Source organism: Cygnus olor, chromosome 3 (assembly GCF_009769625.2).
Source record: "Cygnus olor isolate bCygOlo1 chromosome 3, bCygOlo1.pri.v2, whole genome shotgun sequence".
Classification (NCBI taxonomy): Eukaryota; Metazoa; Chordata; class Aves; order Anseriformes; family Anatidae; genus Cygnus; species Cygnus olor.
In genome coordinates, this window is record NC_049171.1 from 68,265,307 (window position 1) to 68,287,830 (window position 22,524).

A 22,524-nucleotide genomic window follows, 5' to 3' on the forward strand; every position below is an offset into this window, starting at 1 on the left:
GGCGGGCGGTGGGCGGGGCCGCGGCGAGCGCGGCGGAGAGCGGCGCGACCCCTCCCCCCCCCTCCTCCTCCTCCTCCTCCTCCCCCCCCTCAGGTCAGTGCTGGCGCGCGCCGGGAACCGCCTCGCCCCTCCCCGCCCGCCGCGACGGCGGCGGCAGCGGCAGCGGTGGAGGGAGGGGGCGGGCGGGGGCTGGCGGCGGCCGCCCCGCGCTGCCGAGCGGGAACGGGTCGGTGGGGGAGGCAACGGGGAAAGGGGAGAAAGGCGGACGGGGCCGTTTCCTGCCCCCCCCACCCACCCCCCCCCGTGTCGCAGCCGCAAGGTCGCGGCTCGCTGCCCGGCTGCCCCCCCGTGGCTGGGTGAGCGCACGCACGCACGCACACACACAGCTCCCCGCGCACCGGGGCGGCTGCAGGAGCAGAGGCCGGGCGCCGTCGTTCGCCCCGCGCCCGCCCGGCCTTGGGCGGGGCGCCCCTGGCAGAGGCGCCCGTCAGCCGCCGGGCGGGGCCGCGCTGCTGCCGCCTCAGGGGGGCGCCGGGGCCTCGCCGCCGGTTCTTATACGGGGGGCGTCCGATTGGCTGCCTGGCGGGCTGCGTCCCGCCCCCCCTGAGGCGGGCAGCCAATGGGAGCGGGACTCCGTCGTAGTGCGGCGGGGCGCCGCTGACGGGCCGGGTGATGGCGGCGGGGCTCGCTGGGGCCTTGGCTCCCTGCTGCCAGCAACGCGCTGGTTACAGCCAGCGTGCGCGTAACCGGCTTACAAATCCCAATAAAGTGCCGAGCAAAAAGCACATAAATCTATGCCCAGCATCAATTACTTATTCTGTGGTAGCCCGGAGGAGCTCTGTGTCCCTCCTCGTAGAGCTTGTTCTGACAAGAAAATGGGTGTTTCAACCGTCACGCTAAATGTGTCGGTGCTATTAAAGGTCCTTTACGCTGGTTTTGGAAAAATATCCTTAAGCTGACCCTCTTTTTTCAAACCGTGCAGCTTCATGGCTTTTCTTTATGTTAATATCTTCCTGAAAATGAATTCTCTGTCACCAGGGGAATGCTCCTGGCTAACAGAAGCAGATGGTGGCAGGGACGCGGCGCTGCGATTCCTCGGCAAGCGAAACCTGCCCCTGTAGGTGCCAAGTCTGTGAACACTTGCAAAGTTCATTTGATTAACACATACAGCATAGCATAAATACGCTCAGGAACTAGATTTTGTTCTGGATTAACAACCTAACAATGCGTGTTTCCGTCAGCACAGGTAGATCCGCAGGCAGACCTTGCAGTCCGTGCTGCACCATTATGTAACAGCGGGATCAAGACCATAACCTCATTTATATGCCTCTCGATTCAGTCGTGACAAACAAGCAGAGCTGGATCCATGCTGGGCTGTTGGCAGTGTAGTCATTTCAGCTGGTGTTGGTCAGTATGTGTGTTCTGTAGGTGCCATTTCCATACAAGCACACAGCAGTCTAGTTGTTGTTTCTGTTATGTATAAAATGATTCTCGCAGTCTAATATCCTCTTTGAGGTGAGTCTTGCTCATGAGTAGTTTTATCAGTGGGGTTACTGAGAGCACAGACCGCTACACAGAGCGAGCGACAGAGGGGAAAAGATACCTGGTTTCATATTGGCATAGCAACCAACTCTACCACTGCGTATTGCAAGCACACAGTTCATTAACATGCTTTAATCTTAATTACAGTATCTCCATAGCATTGAGAAAAAGCTTTTTAGAGCCATCACTCTTCATGTGTTTAGGAGCGCTAATGAATGCAAAAGGAGTATGGGTCACCTTTTAGCTAAGGGAAAAATAATAATATTTCTTTCCAAAGGGTTGATAGAGGATTTTGTTTATTTCTTTTAAATACAGTTCTGAGGGAAGCAATGAGACTGAAACTTCTGCGCCTTCAGGCTGGATCTTTCCACTCTTTAACAACCATATGCCGACACCAAACCTTTAATAAAACTGGGCCTCCACTGCTAAAGCTGCGTAACGAAATTGACAGGACAGCAAGGAATTCGTTTGCTCTGAAAACTGCTTCCTCTTGTTTGACAAGTCGATGTGTGCAAGTGAAGAATTGGCAACTGATCCAAGGAAATGTATCGGCTTTGGGAAAAAATGTGCATTATCAGAGGAGGGAGATGTTTTTTTCACCCTGGAAACGTTTTGGTATGGCAGCAATGGAAAACTACAGGCTCAATATGGAGCATTTTAAAAAGCTTCGGAACATATCACCAAGATTTTACTCGATTGTAGCAGCTTCTAAAATTATTCCAAAACACAGTAACCAGCCAGTTAAGAGGCCACCAAAGGCGCCGAGGACCAAGCAGCCATCCAGAGCTAACCAGCCACTACCGTCAGACATGGAGGTAAAGAATAAAATTTGCATTCTATATAATATTAAGGGAACTTCATCAACCTAATTTATGTTCAGATTTGGGTTTAGTTTAAAATTTTAATGCAATTAACATAGTTATTTGGTGAAGAAGATTTTATTGTTTACCTGACTCTGGCCACATAGAGAGGTCAGAACTCTACAAACAGGAACAAACTTGATAGAAACTATTGTGTCTGGTATTTTGAAGACAAAATAAGAGACCTACTAGCAATGTGTGACAAAAGTGGAAGGAAGAGAGTTGGTTACTAAAACGGAAAGACATTAAATCCCTTTAAAATGTTTTAAGTTAGTTTAATATTCAGGAGAAAAATCCAGCTTTTGGTGTAACTCAACTTTCCCCAGGCATCCTTCTTGCCCAATTCTATCCAGTTTTAAGGCTTCATTCTATTTCTAACAGAAATCAAGATGAAAGTAAATAATAGAGTTTATAAATATTCAGATTAGGTTTCAGAAGCTTTCAATTTAGGCTGTATTCTCAAGTATCGCTGCTTGTTTTTTATAAACAGTCACAGCATTTCAAGCTATAGTGAAATAGCTTTAATACTACAGCAAAATTATTTCAATTTTATTCTTAGTGATAAAATAAGTTCTTGTGTAGCAACATCTGGATGGAGATCACAACACTTAGTATTAGAAGCCTCACAGTATTTCAGAGAAGTAGATTGTTTCTTTTCAGTCAGTGGCAGAACTGAGGTGCAGGCATAGCCTGCATTACTCGAGGAACATTATTCCTGGATCACCAGACTCCTAGATCTACAGAGTAACTGCAACAATAAACTGTTTGGGATAATATCAGATCTATAGGATGAGTAAGTGGAACAGTGCATGCTTGTAGCTGTTAATCCTTAAGATAGGTCTTTGAAAGCCTTTGCTACTAGCCAGAGCAGACTGTGAGTGTACTCAACTATAAGATCTGCAATGAAAAAATCCTGGTGCCAGAAATGTTATTGTTCTCCTCGAGCTACAATAACAGCTGAGTTCCAGGGTACTGTTAACAAAATAGTGCTATAGATGAGATTGGGACCAGCACTGTGCTTTCAGAAGCAGCTTCCGCATTGCAAAATGTGCCTATTGCATGATCTGCTGAATGTGAGCAGCGAGGTCTTAATGCTTGCCTTCTAGTCATGCAAGCTCTTGTTTAATATTTTGTATGATTAACAGGAGTAAGATTTAATGTAACATCAAGGTTCCGTTGTAGAAAACTTAGTTCCCACTTGAGTTTTCCTATTACTCTGAAAACAGAAGGTGAAGAATTTTAGTCCTAAATCACCACATACTGTTTTAAGCTTGTTATTTGTACTATGACATTATATGTAGAGGTTGCTTCCTTTTTTTATGGGGTGGATTGAAGTGACATTTCTTATTAGATTTTTGAGGTTTCTGAATGGCAGTATGAAATGCTAACAGTTTTTGTCTGACATTTTCATTTACATGTGTACAAGTAATACGCACTGCTATTTTTACTTTTTTCCATTGTGAAGAGATGGAGAAAATTCTGCCTGATAGGAAAGATTATTATTATTTCATTACGAGGAAGCTTCCACACTGTAAAATGGTATGCCAGAAATCGCATAAACTCAGGCCTAACAAAAGCATTTTCTGTTTTTGAATAAACCCTTTGTGGTTTTGGCAAATACACAGCTGCATTTTCAGGGGTACTTGACATGCTGTCACCCTGACTGTGCACAGGCTGATAGTATTTTGGAACAAGCATTTTTTTTACCTGTTTTTGTACTTCCTTATAGATACTTAGTATAAAGAGTTAACTTAAAGATGCGACCGTTTTCTGTAATATGACTAATACAAGTACAGCAAACAGAGAGGCCCTATTTTTTTTTTCAACACGCCGTCATTATTCTCTAAATCCTGCTGTCATGAAAAAGCTGATCGTGCCTTCCTCTGCATGTGTTGGGGGAACCAAGAACCCTCCAGTAACACAGGCCCTACTTCCAATTGAGTTGCCTGGGAGCTGTGTCCCTTCCTTCATAGTCTGCCTCTGGAGACAGCAGCTCCAGACCCACTCTGAAGGTTTTCAGTTAGATGAACCCTGAGGATCTCTGAGGTTTTTCTGTTGGGAAGGGCCATGAACACCTTTCTTTTGCCGAATTGTCTGTGAATAAGCTCCTTCCCACCCCTTGCCTGCACTCCTCTCTCTTCATGTGCTGCCTGCAGCTGGAATGCCGAGCACCAGCAGTGATAAATGGTCCCGAGACCAGTTCTTCAGGGTAGGTGGAAGAGTTGCTTTAAAGTGGTAACTGGTTTAGTCAGTCCCTCGGTGACTAGTGCCACGACTCGGGTTAGTTACTGATACTGAAAGGTCTGAAGGCACAAGAAGCCTTTGAGCTGATTTTTAATACTATAGCCGTATACTGTAGAAAAAGCTTGAAATTCAAGTGAAGATGTGGTTGCTCATATCCTGGAGGTAAAGACTGATTCCTGTGGTGGTATGAGGATTAAGTTCATCTTGCAGGTTTTCTTTCTTAAAAATTTCTGTATACTTAAAATGGAAGAGGTGGACTAACCAGAGAATTACGGTTCCTGTGCAGTTGTTGGGGGGATGATGATACGGAAAACGAGTTGCTGAAGTGGTTAGGATGTCTGTGATAGTTGCTGTGGAGCTCTGAGTTGAACCTGAGTGAATCCCCAGGTGCAGCCAGGAAGCAGGGGGTGGCAAGTGGCTGGAGTTCGTGTCACCAGGACAGACCTTCCATGCTGTTCCAGGCAAGTGTGCAAGTGAGGGTGTAACAGGCAGCACAGGATGGAGGTTTACTGGCCTAGCTCGCCAGCCAGAACCTATGGATAACAAGTTAACACCTGTATGTTAGGATTAGCTGAATCACTCGTTAGCCTACAGACTTCTCTGTTCAGTCTCCATCAACTGTCATGGGAGACTAGACTTGTGTGGATGCACAAATTTTAGGTGCCTTAAACTCTATACCCATTCCAAATGTCCCTCAGCAAACAAGAGTTTAGTTAAGGGGCGAACAGTGCACTGTTATTAAAAAAAAAAAAAAATAAGAAGAGAAGAGAACAATAATACTGCATATTTGAACTGCTGATTCAGGCACTTAGTCTTGGCAGCCAACTTCTGGTGCTAACTACACAGTCTTCGCCTGGAAACTAAAATCACAGGAGCAGATAGTCTGTCCTCTAGCGCATCTGCCTTGAAATGAACAATAACAAAATCAACTATGGAAAGTATAGAGCAGGATTAAGATTTTCGGATTGCTACTAGCTAGAAGATTACAGTATATTTCCTGAATAGATACTGAGAATGTTTTTTTTACAGATGATACGGTAATAATGCAACTTTTCAAAGGTACTGCAGCAAGGAAACTGAAAATACAATTCTGTTCGACTGTTGACTCAGCCTCGTAGCATAGTCATGGAAATACGTCTACAAAATTGCTGTCTGAATACTGAATTACTTTTAAAGTGTATTTTCTGTTAGTGGTCACTGAAATAAGATGACGTGTAAACAAAATTTTAGAAATGATAACAGAACATTAACATGAAAAAAGAAAATGAAGTTTAAGTGCGTGGCCTCGCTCCTGATCACTGGTGGTGGGCCCCCTTCAGGAGCAGAACACCTCTTCAGGTGTTGCAGTTTGGTGTATGAGTGCAGCGAGAAAGTCATTTGGATTTGAAGTGTATTGTGGGTCTAAATGCTTGCAGATGAGAACAGCTCTTTTGTTCGTTTGTTGTTAGTTACATCCCCCTTTGTATTAGTTACAAAAAGGTGGAAAGTGACTGATCCGCAGTGAGCAGTGCTGTCTGGATATCTTCCATTGCAGTGTACTGAAGAACGTTACCATGGGAAATACAGGGTATCAGAACAAAGAAATCCCCTTAAATTGAGGAGTAGAATTTGTAGATCGGTTTATGGTGACCTGTCGGATTAATCAGGAAAGCTTTTACACAGATGACTTTCTGATGTCTTTGCCACGCGTGAGTCAGTCCTGCTGCAAGTCAGCATCCCTTTTCCTCACGTTCTTGCATTGTGCCAGTTATTTGTTCCACTACAGCATTTTATTTATTTCAGGCTGTGGGATACTGAGACAAACTGGCTGTTGCATACAGCTCGACCGCGGTTTCAGCCGAGGCCGTGTTGTTAGTGCAGGGTTTCCCTCGGAGAGAGGACGCTGATCTGCAGCACCCGCCGCTGGCCCCGACCTGTGGCTCTGTGCTGTCCCCGGAGCTACCCGCACAGCCAGCTTCGTCCTGGGCAGGATGGGACCAGTCTGCTGCTCTGGGAGCTTGTGGTGCTTCATAGGCAGGCTGGGGTGGTTCAACTCCACGTGTCTTCACAGGTCTTCAAGCTGGTATTGTGGGTGTCTTGCTTTTGGTTTTGGTGGTCGACCAAGTACCTCATAGGGTTTAGGATGGGAGAGCAACTGTAGCTCTCCTGTTAGAGCATTCCTCTGGCGTTCAGGGCAGAAGGGCGCAGTTTGTGGCTCTGTCACACAGGTTTTTGGTGTGACTGACTCACGCCACATGGTTTGGTCTCCGTCTGTGAACCTCGGATAGGTTTTCTTCCCCACTTAGCAGGGAGTAACCTCATTAGTAGTTGTACACGAAGCGTACAGCATAGCAATGATGATTAGTAGAAAAGAGTGAGTAAATGAAAAGTGTCACTCTTGTGATCAACTTGAGGCAAACATGAACATGTCTTATGAACATCTTGCTTCAGCCTTTCCCTAACTCAAATCTTTATTCCTTTGGCACAGAATCTGATGCAGTGCACAGCCTTTGCAACAGCAGATGAGTATCATCTTGGTAATCTGTGCCATGACCTGACTTCACATGGATATGTTGAAATAACAAGTTTGCCTAGAGGTAGATTTTTAAAACATCTTAAAAACGATATTATATCTCGTTAAATGAAATACAGGTGTGGTATATAATTTTTATAACTTAACATATTCTTATTGTGGTAATACTCTGGAATATATCATGGTACTTGTAATATACATGTAGCTCTATTTAAAAGTTCCATTTACTTTAAAAATAAATAAATAAGCCTTCCAGAATAGCAGTATAACCAGCACTTGCTATTACCGTATGATAATTTTTCCTCAAATTACTGTTACACTAAATTATTGAAAAATTAGTCCTAGAAATGCATTCAATAAAAATATTTTTTGAAATTTTCTAATACCATACTACTTTTCAAGAAATCTGCTAACTGAAAATTTTCCGAACGTTTATTTTAATCAGTGTTTCGGTATGTGATGCCATAGCGCTTCAGCTGCCAAACAACTTTGTAATTTGAAGTGTTGCACCTTCTTTCCATACCCAGACTTCTATTAATGTAAATCACTGAGGGCTGTAGGCACGCAAGAGAGAGTCTTGCTGACTAAGTGAAACGTAAAAGAGATGCACATACAAATTTAATTCTGGTAAAGAGAATGCAGTCGATACTTCATACTGGCCAAATATACCCTAGTCGGATGAGTCCCTGCAGCAAAGTAATTGGTTCTGGTTCTATCCAAAGTATCTCTGAAGACTTGGGAAAGTATGGCGTGGAAATAGCTGCAGGATACTCCAGGAGAAAAACAAATGGAGCTTTTTGTAGCTTAACGAACCCGATGCCCTAGAACAGCTGCGATTTTTATATGTTGGCAGTAGATTTATTTATTTTTTGTGAATGAACAGATTATATAAAGCTAAGAGGAATGACAAATATTGTTTATGGGCGTTTCAGTAGAGGTTATCAAATACCTGGCTGACTCTCAAACACCTAATAAACCAGCCGTGGTAATAATCCAGTGGATCTTTTTAAATGCAAGATGTAGTAATGGCCGTATTTCTCAGAAAGGTGAACATGGAAAGAGAAGGTGCTATGTAATACAGGCATCGTGTTCCTTTGTAGTTAGTTCCTTTGTATTAAAACAACACTGGTTTCACTGCTTCAGGATAGAAACTTTGTACAAAGGTCAGCATGACTGAGTTACTGTAACGCAAATTGTGCTGTTGCTGGTACTTGACCCTGAAAGTGTGGGGTTTGCCCGTTCTTTCATTTATTCCTGGTGTGTTTTTGACTCCTTACAATAGATACTCTGCCAGAAGTTTGGAGGAAGTAATGAAAGGATGTTTGATTGTGCCAGCAGATGTGACGTTTTGTGGTGGTTGACACGTGGATGTAGCAGTGCTCAGTCACCAAGCTGAATGTTACATCTTGAGAAGCACTAGCACATAGAAATCTAAATTAGAAAATGTTGTGTGGATTTGTTGTTTTGTAGTGTTATGCTTAATTTTATTCTTTTTTGACCCCTTTAAAAACATTTTAGAGGGACTATTTATATAGGGACTATTTATAAGGGACCAAATTCACATTCAGTGTATATGTTTTAGCTGGAGGAGATTGATAAAGTAAGAGTGATATTTGAAAAGGCAAATGAGAAAACGCAGACAAATGTTTCTTCTGTGGTAAACTCCCACTTCACACCCAAAGCTTGCTCCAGTGATTCATCGAGTCATGTGTTTCTGAATTGGAACAGCAAGTGAAAGAGAGATCTTTGAAGAGTTCGTACAGACCAACTAACTGCATGGTCTCGAGTTGTGTGTTAGCAAAAGTATGGCCAATATCCAGTCATCTCTTCCTGCCTGCTTAGGCTACGTGGCCTCTGTGACTTCAGCAGTAAAGCAAATGATGGAGTTCATACCCAGACCTAAATTGGTGCACTGGTGATTGCTTTGTGATATTTATGCAAAGGGCTTGAGCTTTTTAATGCTTAGGTGTTAGGCCTTGCAGATTTCTCTTTGCGGAGTCTCAGCTCACAATAGAGGTGGGAGGTTTTGCTGGTCTGGCTACCAATGGTAAAATGAGTCACGCTGGAAAGTGAACTTTCCTTGGCATACCCACAGCTGGGCTTCTAAAGCTACGCCTGCATTGGCAGAGCAGTACAGGGGAGCAGCTACAGGGGAAGGGCGGGGGAGTGGAACTGTTTTGAGCACCCAGGACCCACACCGAGCAAACTTTGGGGCCTTCTGCTTGCACCAGCTGTTGTAAGAGTTTGGTCCTATATAATGAACGTCCATTAGCATGGTTGGAGTACCTTAAGTGCAGCGCTGGAGCTCATCTTCCAGTTTAATTTCATGCAAAAGAAATCCAGTTTGTGCACCCTGACACTTCTGCAGTGCAAATCCGAAGTGTGGTGAACGAGGGTGACTGGAAGATTTATTTCAAAAGCATGCTTCAGATCCAGAGGAAAACATGGATGGATGTTTCCTTTGCTGCCTTGGGGGTATGCTCTTTCAGGTTTCTGACTATCAAAGCAAAGTCAGCAAAATTAGTCCCTCGCTGTATAGAAAAGGGAGATTTTGGTCTTCTGGGCAAGCAGAACTTGAGCAGTAATTGCTCTGCAACTGTGGGCTAACTTCCATAGTTCACTTGTGTTCATGTCCACTTTTGCCTTCTATATTCTGTTCCTGGTTAATTTACTATGCCCTGCATGGGTTTTGTCTAAGTCTTTTGTTCTTTAAAACTGTTACATTTCATTAACTACAGTTTATAGTGAAGTTTAACATAGCATCTGAGTCTGTCTAGCATGCAACACTTTAGAAAAGCTGCTTAGTTTTATATTGTCACACTTCAATCAGAAAAATAAAATATGGGACTGACATTGAAAGTGTTAGCATGCAACTGTTGAGCTGGAATCATATGCTTATAGCTGTCATGATTAGAAGTGTAATTAATTCTTCATTTTGAACTTTTATTTTGCTTATTTGTTTCCAACTAGATGCTGCAAATGTTTTGGTGATTGGTACTGAGAAATCTGCAAAAGATGATGATGCTGGCATGATTTTTTTCTTCAGGTAAGTTAAAAACTACGCCTGAAACATGATTTTATTAATAGCAATCCTGTGAAAGTGCAGCTTACTAGATCATTGCATGTAGCTCAATCAGAATGATTCAAAAAAAAATGATAATGCACTTGATCATACAAAATTGATCATATACTTAAAACAGTGCAATTACACCTCAGTTTTTTCCTTGAATTCACAGGGAAGGGGCTGTTGTGTTTTGGAATGTGGAAGAGAAAAGTGTAAGTAAAGCACAACTGTTTGCTAAAGCTTATAGTGAGATGTCTTGTTAGTCCCGCAAAGCCCAGCACGCTTTGGTTTTGAGAGTTCACATCTCTCCAGAAAGGAAGAGGACTGATTCTTCTCCTAAGGAGTGCAGCTGCCCTCAAGTGTGTGGCTCGCTGCTGTATCACCTTTGAAACCTGTCTTTCTGCACAAAATAAGCAAATAGATGTGTAGCATACAAAGGGGATGAAATTTTCTACTTAAGCCAAAAATCTGAAACCTTAATCTTGTGAGACTGACAAAAAGAAAATTCTTGCAGCTTTATGTACTGAAGAAGTAGATCAGAAAAATCAACGTGTGAATGGTTGTTTAACAGGAGTTAACGTAACAGGAAATAAATCAGCAGAAAAGGATCATTCTAGTGCCATTTAAGTCAGATCTTAAAACTGCAAAACTTACTAGCCGAAGCTTACATTTGGTTAACTTGAAACATGCCAAATTTAAACAATTGTTTTTCCTTCTTTTGTGTGTGTTTCTAACAGCAATTTTCCTAAAGGAAAGCTTTTATAGGATGGTATAATTGTTAAAATATATTGATATCGAAATAACGTGCATATCCCTTGTGATAAATCAGTGCTCTTTGCTGACCAGGAGGGGAATGCTCCAGACATACTTATTTTTATGAATATATTTATAGTCTCTTTTAAAATATTTTATATCTATGCATTTTGTTTACTGTGGTTAAATAAAGCTGAGTGCTAGATATATAAAGAAAAGGCATTGATCTTATCTGTAGGCAGGGTCTGTGAAAGTAGTTGGCATACTGAGCACGATACTGAGATGCAGAGACATTCATAGAAGGATTTTAATTGAGGTAAATGAAAATACAGAGCTGTTGTTTCCAGATGCGAACAACTTCTGGATTCAAGTTTGCTTTTTCCATTTCAGACCTGAAATGTGCCCGATTTCCTGTCTGTCTGGGGGAGTTTCAGTACATCAGCAGGCCTACAAAATATACTAGCTTTCCCTTCAAACCTTGCCTGTAGCACATTTAGGAAGCAGTGGCTGTAACTACGCTACTGAGTCACAGGTATTTCTGAAGACTAGCTGACTAACTCCTGTTGATAGTTATGAACTGGGCACCTCTGCCCTCTGGGTTACTCTGAAAAATGTCGTTTTCTTGTACATTTTTACACGCTTAAATACCTTTGAAAACTTGACACCACGTTCTTTTTGTCAGTAGAAGTAACTTTAGTTGGTCCTTTGTTGGCCTGATTTATAAAAGAGGAAAACTGCCTTTTTCTGCTTTTTGAAATCATAGTTTTAACTTTCAAACAACTTGCTCAAACAGGGTATTTTTTATGCATAAGTTTTAATGAACCAAAACAATACAAAGACCTGGTCTGTAGAACTGAAACTGAAAGTAATTCAGTAAAACAATATGTAGAGACAATGTGAACGGACAAAACTGCTCTTTAAAGGTACTCCAGAATGATTGTTGTGGGAGGAAAAACTATTTTAACAAATGGACACTTAAGAGAACAAATTATAACTACAGGCTGATCATAAATAGGACTTAAAGATGTAAAATACTGTTCTCAAGTACCTGTGCAGCAAGGTAGTGCACTAGTTTCACCAGAAGTAGTAAGGACAAAAAGCCAAACTAGGTGGAGTTCATGTGTGTCGTTAAAAGGAAACTGTGAAGCGATTGTCTCAAATAGGAAGAGTCTGCATTGAGTGAATCCAGAACATCTCTTCTCATTAAATGTACTGTATCACAGGTAGTCCCTTCTGTAAAATTAGGCTGGGCCTAGAATAAACTCACATCAGTCAATGGAAACTAACGTATTACTTTAAAAGAAAGCTGCCACTAAAACATAATTTCCTATTATTCAGAGCAATGGAAGAACTTTGGAAATATGCGTAATACAAGACACATGAATTCTGCAGAATCAGTTATGGTCTGTAAAGCTTTGTTAAATCTTACTCTCTGCTGGTGCTGGGAAGCCTGACCTGGTTGTAGCTCTGGAAGAGACTATTAATGTATTAACAGCATAACTATTACTATATTGATATAGGCTCCACAATGCCAGCTAGGCTGCCTGGATCCAAGTGAGTGCACTCTTGAAATCTGGCGTGCTATGTTACAGATTGGCTCTTAGCTCTGGCATTGTTTTAGCAGGATTTGCATTGCTGAATTGTCCCTCGAAGCTGTGTATCTAAGCTGACTGGCCTAACAGCATATACTTCCTCACTGGAGGGGAAAATATATATTTTTTTTTTCATACCCTTGTTTACCACAATATTGGGAATATATGGCAGGCATTAGACATGCTAGTGTTACATTCAGGGGTACGAAACAAGCAGTTGCATATGTAAGAGTATTTTTGTATGTTTTTTAGTGAAAAATGTTGTCGTGCCTTAGATAGGGTCACTGAAATTCTTGAAAGTAATGAAGAAAACAAGGACTGCAAAAAAAAACGTTTCTTGCAGGTGATCCAACAGATTTTCAAAGTACTTAACCTGGAGGAAATGCTTCAGGGACAATTTATTGACATGCACTGAAAGATTAACTATTCTACATTGTTTTGAAGAGAGTATTTTAAGTATCACTAAGTAGAAAATATTTCTTTAAAGAACTTAGGCACCAAAAGTATATTGTGGTTTTTTTTTTAGTAGCTGTTATGCAGTTAGATGCTTTTTAGATACCTGTATGTGCATGCTATAGATGAGGGTTTTTTCAATTCAGAATTTGTTCTAACTGCAGAACAATTTATATGATAGGAGGCTTTAATGCAAAGAAAAGAACGAGTGAGAGATCCTAAGTTAAAGGAAAAAGCTTTGTGAGAGAGAAGAGCCCGTTATTCCTGCATCAGGTTTTAGTGTGTTTGGGAATAAAATGACAATGAGATTACTCCTCCAAGTGGAACTGCACATTCAACTGCTTACAGGGCTGACTGTAGGCAGCTGAAACTATTTTTTTTTTTTATTTCTATAGTGAAAGGACTTCTGTAACATGACCTGACCTCTGGTAGTTGAAACAAAACTACTAATTTTAGCAAACTAGTAATTTTGGCAGAAGCAGCCACCTGATGTTTTTATCCTAAAGATTCATTCCCACACTCAGACGTGCTGAAGTTTTGTACAGCTCATTGTTATAATACTGAATATTTCGGCATTGTCTTTACTGCTGCTCTGGTTAATCCCTACCTTGTTTTACAAATGTAGATATTAAATGACATTTTAGTGTTAATAGATTCTTTGCAGTTGTTCACAGCCACAAAATTCATCCATGTGGCTTCAGAAATAAACTGCTAATAGTTGCTTCATTTGAATATAAAAAATTACTAGCACACCTATTCATTTTTATTTAAGTAACTTTAATAAGCATGGAAGTTGCCTTCATCAGCCTATTACATGCTAGCTCTTTGTAGAGTGATAATATACTACAGTAGTAACTGCTCCTGTGTCCAACTGTCTTTTTCTTAGATGAAGAATATAATGCGAGTGCTAGAACAGCATGAAATTCAGCCATATGAAGTTGCACTAGTCCATTGGGAGAATGAAGAGATGAACTATAGAATAGGAGAGTAAGTATCTTCAGCCACTCCTATTTATATAAAAGCTAACAGACATTTACAACAAATTCACGTGAAAGTAACTAGTAGAAATACACCTTTTTTATTCTTGTTTCAAATGAGTAAAAATAGGGAAAGGAGAAAACAGTACATCTAAATTCACAAATTTTGTTGAACTGCTAAACTTTCAAGTAATGGCCTTTAGGACTTGATTATACACTAAATTTTGTAAATTAAGAAGGTCTGTGTCTACACAACCGAACGTGCCAAACAACAGAACAATCCTAAACAGAACCTGTGTACCTCACAGGAAAAATAAATACACATTGTTGAGCCAACTGATTTAAAGAAGGTACAGTACTTCTCTGGGTAAGCTTTCTTCAGTGCCCTCTAGGTTCATATACAAAGAGGCATTCTGCGCGTACTTTGCTTCCTAGGAAAGGTATAACTTGAATACTATGGGAGGATGTATCTGGCAAGCTGTCTTGCCTTGTTAAATACTTTTTTCATCATGCGGAGCAAATTATCCCTATGGAAATACTTTTCAATGTAAATGATTGTGTAATTTACCTGTAATTTTTCTAACAGCGCCAAAAAAAACTGTGCTCCTAAACAGGACACTGTACCAACATAAGCTGAACTATATCAGCTCAGCTTATTTAAGGTAACCTGGTAAGAGGCCAAGGGGTCTTTTATTTTTTTTTTTTCCTGGCCATTTGAAAACTGTGGACTACCCAGATGTGGTGTTTGTGATTCCTGACATAGTCATACACTGAAGAACTAATTTTCAGTGATTTGTTTGGTTATTGTTAGTTTGAGCATAAGTAAAATACAAGGATGGGGGTGATAGCCACGTAGATATATCATGATTTATATAAAACGACCAACCTTACTTGCATTGTTGATTATTCTTTAAATGTTCCTTTTCTGGTGGCTTAGTCAATGAAGATGCTTCAATCCTGTTTTAACAGAGGGCAGTCAAAGCTTCATAAGGGAGAAATCTTGTTAAATTCTGAGCTGGATATTGATGAAGTTGTTCTGCAGAAATTTGCCTTTTCAAATGCCCTTTGTCTTTCTGGTAAGTTAATACTGTTTGTAATATCCGCCTGTGGTACAGATTTTGTGAAATGTCATTATAAGTGGGACTTGGACAGTGAGAGGTAGAAGACTTAGTCTCTGGTTTGGTGAACTGTGTAAAGATTGTGCTTCAGTGGGAGGATTAGTTTTCAAAGCTTTTGCTTTGTTTTCCATAAATTGGAATTACTTCGCTCACTGTAAATCTTCTTAAGGATGAGCAAAGCAAATTAAGAAATGTGCTTTGCAAAAGACAGATGTTCCACTGGGCATACTGTTGCCCATCTTTGAGATTATTCTAGGATAGTAACAAGTGTAGAGTCTGGAATTAGAAAGCTGTCAGTAATCTTAGGTAATTGATCCTGAAATCATTACCAGAAAAAAATAGATACCAGCTAAAGCAGGTAGTAATGTAAAGCAGTGATTCTTAGCGTGGGAAGCATTCCAGTATCAAGTGCGTGGACTGGAGTCCCAGATAATGGTTTGATTAGGCTGATCAGCTACGGCTGTGCTATAGGTAGTACTTCCATCAGGAGGCACTGGAAAGAAGTCAGGCTCAGCAGTGATGCTGCTGCTTCAGACCTAGAATGAGGTAGGAAGTCGGGATAGAAGCTAGCAGCAATAAGGCTATCCTCAAAAAGACCTTTAAGGAAGAAAATCTTACTACCTCTACTGCTTTTAGGGTGAATGACAAAATTCATGTAGTATGTGAGGAAGAACACCTTTAAACAGATATCAAAAACCAGAATGTGTGTTTTTGAAGTGATCCACCACTTGATCAAGGCACACAGCATAACTAAATGGTTTTTGGCTGTTGAAGAAAGAGCTATTGAAATATTGAGGGGAAAAAAGCCTCTAGTTCTCTACAGTTTTGCTATTCATAAAACCACTGCATGGAAGAGTGCTGCCACATACAACGGAGCAAGGGATTTATTCCCAGGAGATAACTGGTACCAATTTACATTAGTGTTAGACATGTACACCATAAGGGAAGACAGTGCAATGTTCAGTGATTATAGAGGATGCAAGCGTAGTTCAAGTCAAATGTACAACACAGCAGAAACCAACCTCTGTCAAATAATCAGCGATAGCTGAAATGCCTGTTGGCCTCATTTCAAGGGCTAAATTAAATGCCATTTAACTCACTGACTTGGATTAGGCTTCTGTACTCAAAAAAGACCATGAAAGATGCTCAGCATTGAGTTTACTCTGTGTCCTAAGTGGTGCGAACGATTGCTACCAAAAAGCATTCATTTTAAGAAATAAACCTTATCTGTTTAATTTTTCTGAGTGAACAGGGTTAATTTTTGAAACTGATCTGTCCTTATTACTTCTTTCTTGCCTGGGAATCTGAGGATAAAAGAACAAAGAGCCTGAGTTATATCGTTTCCCTGTAGAAATCATCCTTTAAGGCTCAAGCTGAGACAGAGTAGAACTTGTGTTGGCATTGCCTGTGCTGAACAACTTCCACTAAAGATAAATTATCTTTTCAGTGAATGATATATTCACCAAAACAAAATGTAAGATTGCCTAAGCTTGAATTTAGCTTCAACAAATACAGGTGATGGTGTGTCTAAACAAGCTAATTCTCCATGGTTTGAGCATGCTGCATCAAGTACTGGACAAATTGGAAGTTAAAAGTTCTACACAATGCTGTAGAAATGTGTAGAAAAAGTGGAGACTCAAGGGGCACCAGATGAAGTCAGCCTGATTCCTGCAAGGCTAATTATCTCCAGCATGCCTCCTTGGAATGCAGTTTGCAAAGGCTTCATACGCAGCACATAGCACTCAAACACACCTTGTTGAGCTGAAGCAAAAGTTCTCCAGGATCTGAACCAGTCCATTGGAGAGTAGAGCTGAGCTCGAGGTGGTTCTGCATGCAGAGCTGTGTCAATACAAACCCAAATTTGTCTGTAGATGTATGAACATGTATCGTGTAATACTAGTGGTATCTTACATGTTGATACAAACCTATCTGTAGCATCCCAAAACAGCGTGTTGGTAGACGTAAATTAAGATCACTTGAAAGCATATATATATACCTACTTCTCACAGCGTTCCACTTTGTCACCTCTGTGTTGCAGTAAAACTGGCTATCTGGGAATCATTATTGGACAATTTTGTGGAATCAATCCAGTCAATTCCTGAGGTGAGGTCTTGTTTGTACCTTTGCCCTCCTCTTTTCCTGTGCTATGTTAAAGACCAGATATAGCTGAGGATATAGAAAAAAGCAACCGCACGCTTAATACGTTTGATGGCAAAGCCATCAACACACAAGCTCAGAAAACCTGCAAAGGGGTGGGACAAGAAACGAGCAGTCTTTAAAGGGCTGGGGGGCGAGGGTGGGGGTGTGCACTGGAATAACGTTTCCCATGTTGTGCCACCGTCACCTGCTGCAGTGGGACATGCATGCGTAACAGGACAAGCAGCATTTAAAAACCTGGCCAAATGGTGTGTGTTGCACCTTTGGCCTCAGAGTAGTCTGCTGTAACCTGAACGTAATGAAGAGTTCAAGTGAGTTACTTAGACTAGTGTTTCCACAAGGCTTAATTAAAATACAAAGTCCATATCGTGTTGCATTTAAAAATCAGATTCATAGGCTTCAAAAGACAAATCCTCCTTTATTTTTAATAAAAGAAATAATTGGAAATACATTGTTTGTTTTAAGTGAGGAAGAACCCTATAGAAAGGACAAATAAGTAGCAAGGTAAAAGAACACTGTCATGACTTAAAAATAGCAATAGTAGTAAGAGAGGACAAATGATCTCTTGTTCGGGAAACCATTCATAGAAAACATTCCAGGATCCTGTATTGATACTGACAGCCTACTTGGTGGCTTGCTGAAAACCCAGAAGAACAGTTGAATGGTGATACTCTTATCAACCTAGATAAGCAAGGCACCATTCAAACAAAACTTAAGTGTTGTAACAAGTATGATATGCATTCAGATTTTAGCTCATACATACTTCAGGCTGTATGAGAACGTGAGACTTCTTAACGTACAGTACATGCTATTTGATCAAGCAGTGAAAAACCTGTTACTTTGCAGATACTAAAATCAGGAAGAAAGGTGAAACTGTCTCATGCAGATGTGATGCAGAAAATTGGAGAACTCTTTGCATTAAGGTAACATTTTTTTGTTACACCAAAGACACTATATTACACGGAACTTAAAAATCACCTTGTGTGTGGTACAAAGACTGGGATGCACTTGAAGCTTTGGAGTAGTTCACAGTCTGGCATAAGCCCTGTTGGTGGGATTCCCTCAGCCGCCTTCTGGCTTGAGGCAGTGTTTGTGCTGTCATGGTCAGAGGACTGTGCTTCCCACTGCCTCACCACTCTCACTGTGGTATCTAACTATAGGCAGGCATTAGGCAGCATATTGTAAATGGCCAAATTCCACACCCTTTTCCTTTTCTACGTACAGCAATGCATGTTTCATAACCTGCAATTATAACAGAGTACAGTATGCAAAAGGATACAAGGAGGAAGCATGGGGGTTAAGTAGAGCCATTAACTATGGTCTACAGTTAAAGTTTTTCAGGGATTTGGCCTCTTCTACAAGTTATGTTCTTTCCCGAGATTCACTCAGAAACCACTGCTACATTGCAAGGATTTAATGTTTGTTTTTTTTTTTTCTTCTCAAGTGTAACTTGGCCATTATGAATACGCAATATTATGCACTTTTAAAAAGTGAAGAAAGAGGTAAATGAAGAAATCAATTCCTATCTTAAACAGTAGATTTTATCATCCTACTTGGAGGACCCTTCTGTAATGCACAATGATGGTCTAAAAGTCCAAAGATTTATGTGAGCAGTAGGCTGAGGGCAGGAGATCATAGCTCCTTGCCTTTATAGTGCTGAGCCAGGAGCCTGATTCTGAGCTATGCTCACATACCCAGCGTGCAGTGTCATTCATGCTTCAGAGCTCTGAAATAGAAACAAGCTGTTACAGACCTCCCCAGTAACTTTAATTCACATACTTCAGCGAGCTACTAGCATAGTGAAGGACTACATCCTCAGTTCATCACCTTCTTTAACTTCTGGTCGAGGAATGTTGCCATAAGGCAAAAACACTGCAAAGACTGATGCATATTACAGTATTCTCAGAAAAGTTTCAGAGGATGTTACCAATTTTAAACAATAACTACATTAATATTTTTATTATGAAAGGAGAGGTTTTCATATTTTATTTAACAAGCAAAGCTTTCCATATTTTTTCTTCTATCCACTATGTAAATATTTACTCCTATATGCACCCAAAGAACTTTGAAATACTGCAGTAACCATTCTTTTTAGACACCGCATAAATCTGAGTTCCGACCTGCTAATAACACCTGACTTCTACTGGGATAGAGAAAAACTGGAAGAGCTTTATGACAAAACTTGCCAGTTTCTCAACATTAATCGCAGAGTCAAGGTAGGTGTCTTATTGTTGCAAGAATACCCAAATCAGCCGTCTTTGGCTTAGCAGAGCTACAGACTGCTTCATAAGTGTCTGTTTTAACTGTAGAAGGTGAATAAAGCACAGTAGGATCCTATACACTCTTCCCTTTTCTGTGTGTTTGTAACCCACTCGCATCTTTTACCTAGTTTAGGTCAATGACCTTGTTTCAACCATCTAGACTTGATTGAATGGATTGATTGCTTATTTCCGAGCCACTAAATTAGGCTTTAAATAGTTATAAGAGGAGGAGCTTTAATTCTTGTTCTGAAACTTGTGCAAGGAAACAAGTTTTAAAAAAATGAGATGTGAAGCAGTCTTCTTACTGATATGATGATCCAGGTCAGCTCAGTGCAGGGCAACATAATGCTTACTGCTCAACCAGAGTAAGAAGCATGTGAACCTTTTCCAGTGATACAGCAACCTTCAATATTGACTTAGTTATCCTTTGAGGCATTCCCATAAGCTGCGTCATTGTCTCTTGCATCTGTTTTCATGACAAGAAATCACCTAGTAGCTATTTAATACCTGCAGATGCCTATCTAAAACCCATTGAAACAAGTTATTTATATGAACACTCCCCTTGCTTGCGCATGCTGCCTTACAGACTTCCCCTTCAGTTCTTTTGCAGAAGCATTAACACCTTTCTGCAGTTACATTCAGTAAGCCCCGCTATGGATTGTGTTTCTTTAGCTATGTCATACAATTTGTGGAATCCAGCTTTGCCACATGCTTGGGATCTGTTTCAGGTAATGAATGAAAAGCTTCAACACTGCATGGAGTTGACAGACCTAATGCGAAATCACCTGAATGAAAAACATGCTCTGCGCCTTGAGTGGATGATAGTAATACTCATCACCATAGAGGTTGGTTCCTTTTCCCCACTATTACACTGAAGAATTCAGTAAAAAGTGCAATTTATATACTTCATAATTTGAAAATCAACATTACCTTATTTGTGTAACGTACTGTACGATGGAATTAGTCTTTAGTTCTTTGCAAGTAACTTTAGAGTTGCAGCTATAGTTATTTTCCAGATTATCTGGCTTACAGTGTAAACTGTTGTTTTAAAGATTAATATGTATTATTTGATTTAATAATGTGTTTGTTATTCCACAGGTTTTATTTGAACTTGCAAGGGTAGTTTTCTGACCACAGATGAAACTCTGGAAGAAAACTGACAAACCAATAAAGACCACGTGGCCAAGAAAATGCTTCTAGAAAATAGTGGAGTTGTCCCTCTTGATAAATATGTACATATTCTGCTGAAATAAAAAACAAATCTGTGAACATTATCCCCAACTGCTGTAATAGTGGTGTTAAAGAAGTCAATCTGTGGATGTGCTCAGGTAAAGCTGACATACAAATGATACATTCTAGTGGTTAGGCTGGATGCAGCGAGCTAGCATTTTGCTCCTTACTGAACAGGGACAGAAGGATGGATCACTTCAGTGCTGACCTTATTAATTTGCTGAGCTACCTGGCATGACTTTAATACACCTGGCAGGTTGGGGTGGTTTGTTTTTTTTTAATGATGTTATGTTCTTTCCCTGTCACTACAAGGTATTTGTATAGTTGCATGCACATACAGTTTAGGAACTAGTTGAACTTTATCTGAGGTCACAGGAAGCTGTAGCAGAACAAGAAACTAAAGCTCACAAAGTTTCGCTGTAACTGTGCTATCCCCCTTATGTTATCTGATTATTAACAGTACAGATTACAAAGAATGAATTAGTGTAGGTTAAAGTGTCTTAATTTTACTCTAGGTAAATGTTTCAATGGTTTTTAATCTCTTCCTAGAGTGCTCTAGATTACCATCTCCACAACACTGTCACTTGTACATGTGAGAATGAGGTTTGGGTTTTTTCAGCATTCAACTTCTTTCTACGTGAATTTTCAGGAACTACTATGCAACCACTAGTAGTCACTTTTTCCAAGATCAGGTTAGTCCACTGGACTTGCTTCAGTGTCAGCTGAAATATAACGTCTCAGTAACATAACCTAGGAATTCTGAAAAGCCCATGAAGCATCATTAACAAGCTGTGATGGCTAGATTCAGGCTAGAAGTGAGATTACATTTGCAAGAGGTTACATGCTGGTTCTCTCTTCACCTGAAAACAGTCTGAGTATGGCATTAGACTTCTGAATACATCAGGCATGTACATGGGGAAGAGAATAGAACTGCACAGAGCTAGGAAAAACATCCAACTATAAAACCATCATCTTGCCACAGATTGCTACCAGTGGCTGGGGGGGACATTGTAAGCAGCAGCAGCTCCTCTTAAAGAGTAGCCTTTTCTCCTCAGAGAATCAAAACCTGGAGATCAACAAGAAGTTCTCTGAACTGCTGAGGCTGTCTGAGCTGTCAGCCCCATTCACAGAAGCAAACCAGTCGGCAGAAGAGCTTGGTGACAAAGTTTACTATTAACTGCGGAACAGTTCCTCAGCACTGAAATAGTACATTAGATCCATGAAGAGGTGCTGGGTACATTTTTCTACATAATTACAGTAGGAGAATTAGGTTAAATTTTAATTGTCACTCTTCTAGCAAACGTTTTTTCATTCCTTTATCAAAACAGACTTTTTCACCCCCACTTTGAATACAATAAGTAAGCCTGAGAAGGTAAGTTCCCATTCATCTCACACACTTAATGGTTTTGGTACTTCAACTAAACTGCTAAAATGTAAATTGGCAGGCAAAATGCACCTATCAAACACACAGACTGAGTTATCAAGCCAAACACACTGAAACAACAGGAACGTGGTTACTTTTGCAACTTCAAATCAGTTTCTGTCTGCATAGATGACTACAGCTGTGAAATGCCTCATTCTGTACAGACCCAGACCCCCTTTACTGGGTGGAATGGCTGTTCAGTGTGCTGCTTCAGTTAAGCCCTAACTGTACGTTAAACTTTGCAGCCATCTTTTTCAAAATGTACCTGGTGGCAGCTGCAAACCTGAGGGTTTGTTTATTGGTGAACTATACAGCCCCTGACAGAACAGCCTCGCTGT

General features: G+C 40.7%; 2 protein-coding genes across 5 annotated transcripts in view; one reads left to right on the forward strand and one right to left on the reverse strand.

The window, feature by feature from the left end:
• LOC121066851 (coiled-coil domain-containing protein 170-like) overlaps window positions 1-495 on the reverse strand; it is a 61,114-nt gene extending 60,619 nt beyond the window's left edge. Inside the window, exon 1 of the mRNA XM_040550615.1 lies at window positions 399-495. The gene's annotated coding sequence lies outside the window, so the exon portion shown is untranslated. The remainder of the gene's footprint in view (window positions 1-398) is intronic.
• RMND1 (required for meiotic nuclear division 1 homolog) lies at window positions 10-20,807 on the forward strand. Of its 4 annotated transcripts, none has more exons than XM_040550623.1 (12): window positions 10-93; window positions 1,858-2,357; window positions 7,114-7,222; window positions 10,129-10,204; window positions 10,395-10,434; window positions 13,907-14,007; window positions 14,967-15,073; window positions 17,154-17,218; window positions 18,119-18,195; window positions 19,368-19,488; window positions 20,262-20,378; window positions 20,632-20,807. In XM_040550623.1, the coding sequence occupies exons 2-12, from the start codon at window positions 1,872-1,874 to the stop codon at window positions 20,662-20,664; spliced, it is 1,332 nt and encodes a 443-aa protein (XP_040406557.1). In that variant the 5' UTR covers window positions 10-93; window positions 1,858-1,871; the 3' UTR covers window positions 20,665-20,807. The 4 variants fall into 4 exon arrangements, with proteins under 4 accessions (XP_040406557.1, XP_040406554.1, XP_040406555.1 ...); XM_040550620.1 differs by lacking the exon at window positions 10-93 and adding an exon at window positions 858-1,515; XM_040550621.1 differs by lacking the exon at window positions 10-93 and adding an exon at window positions 858-1,407.
• Window positions 20,808-22,524: the final 1,717 nt, after the last annotated feature.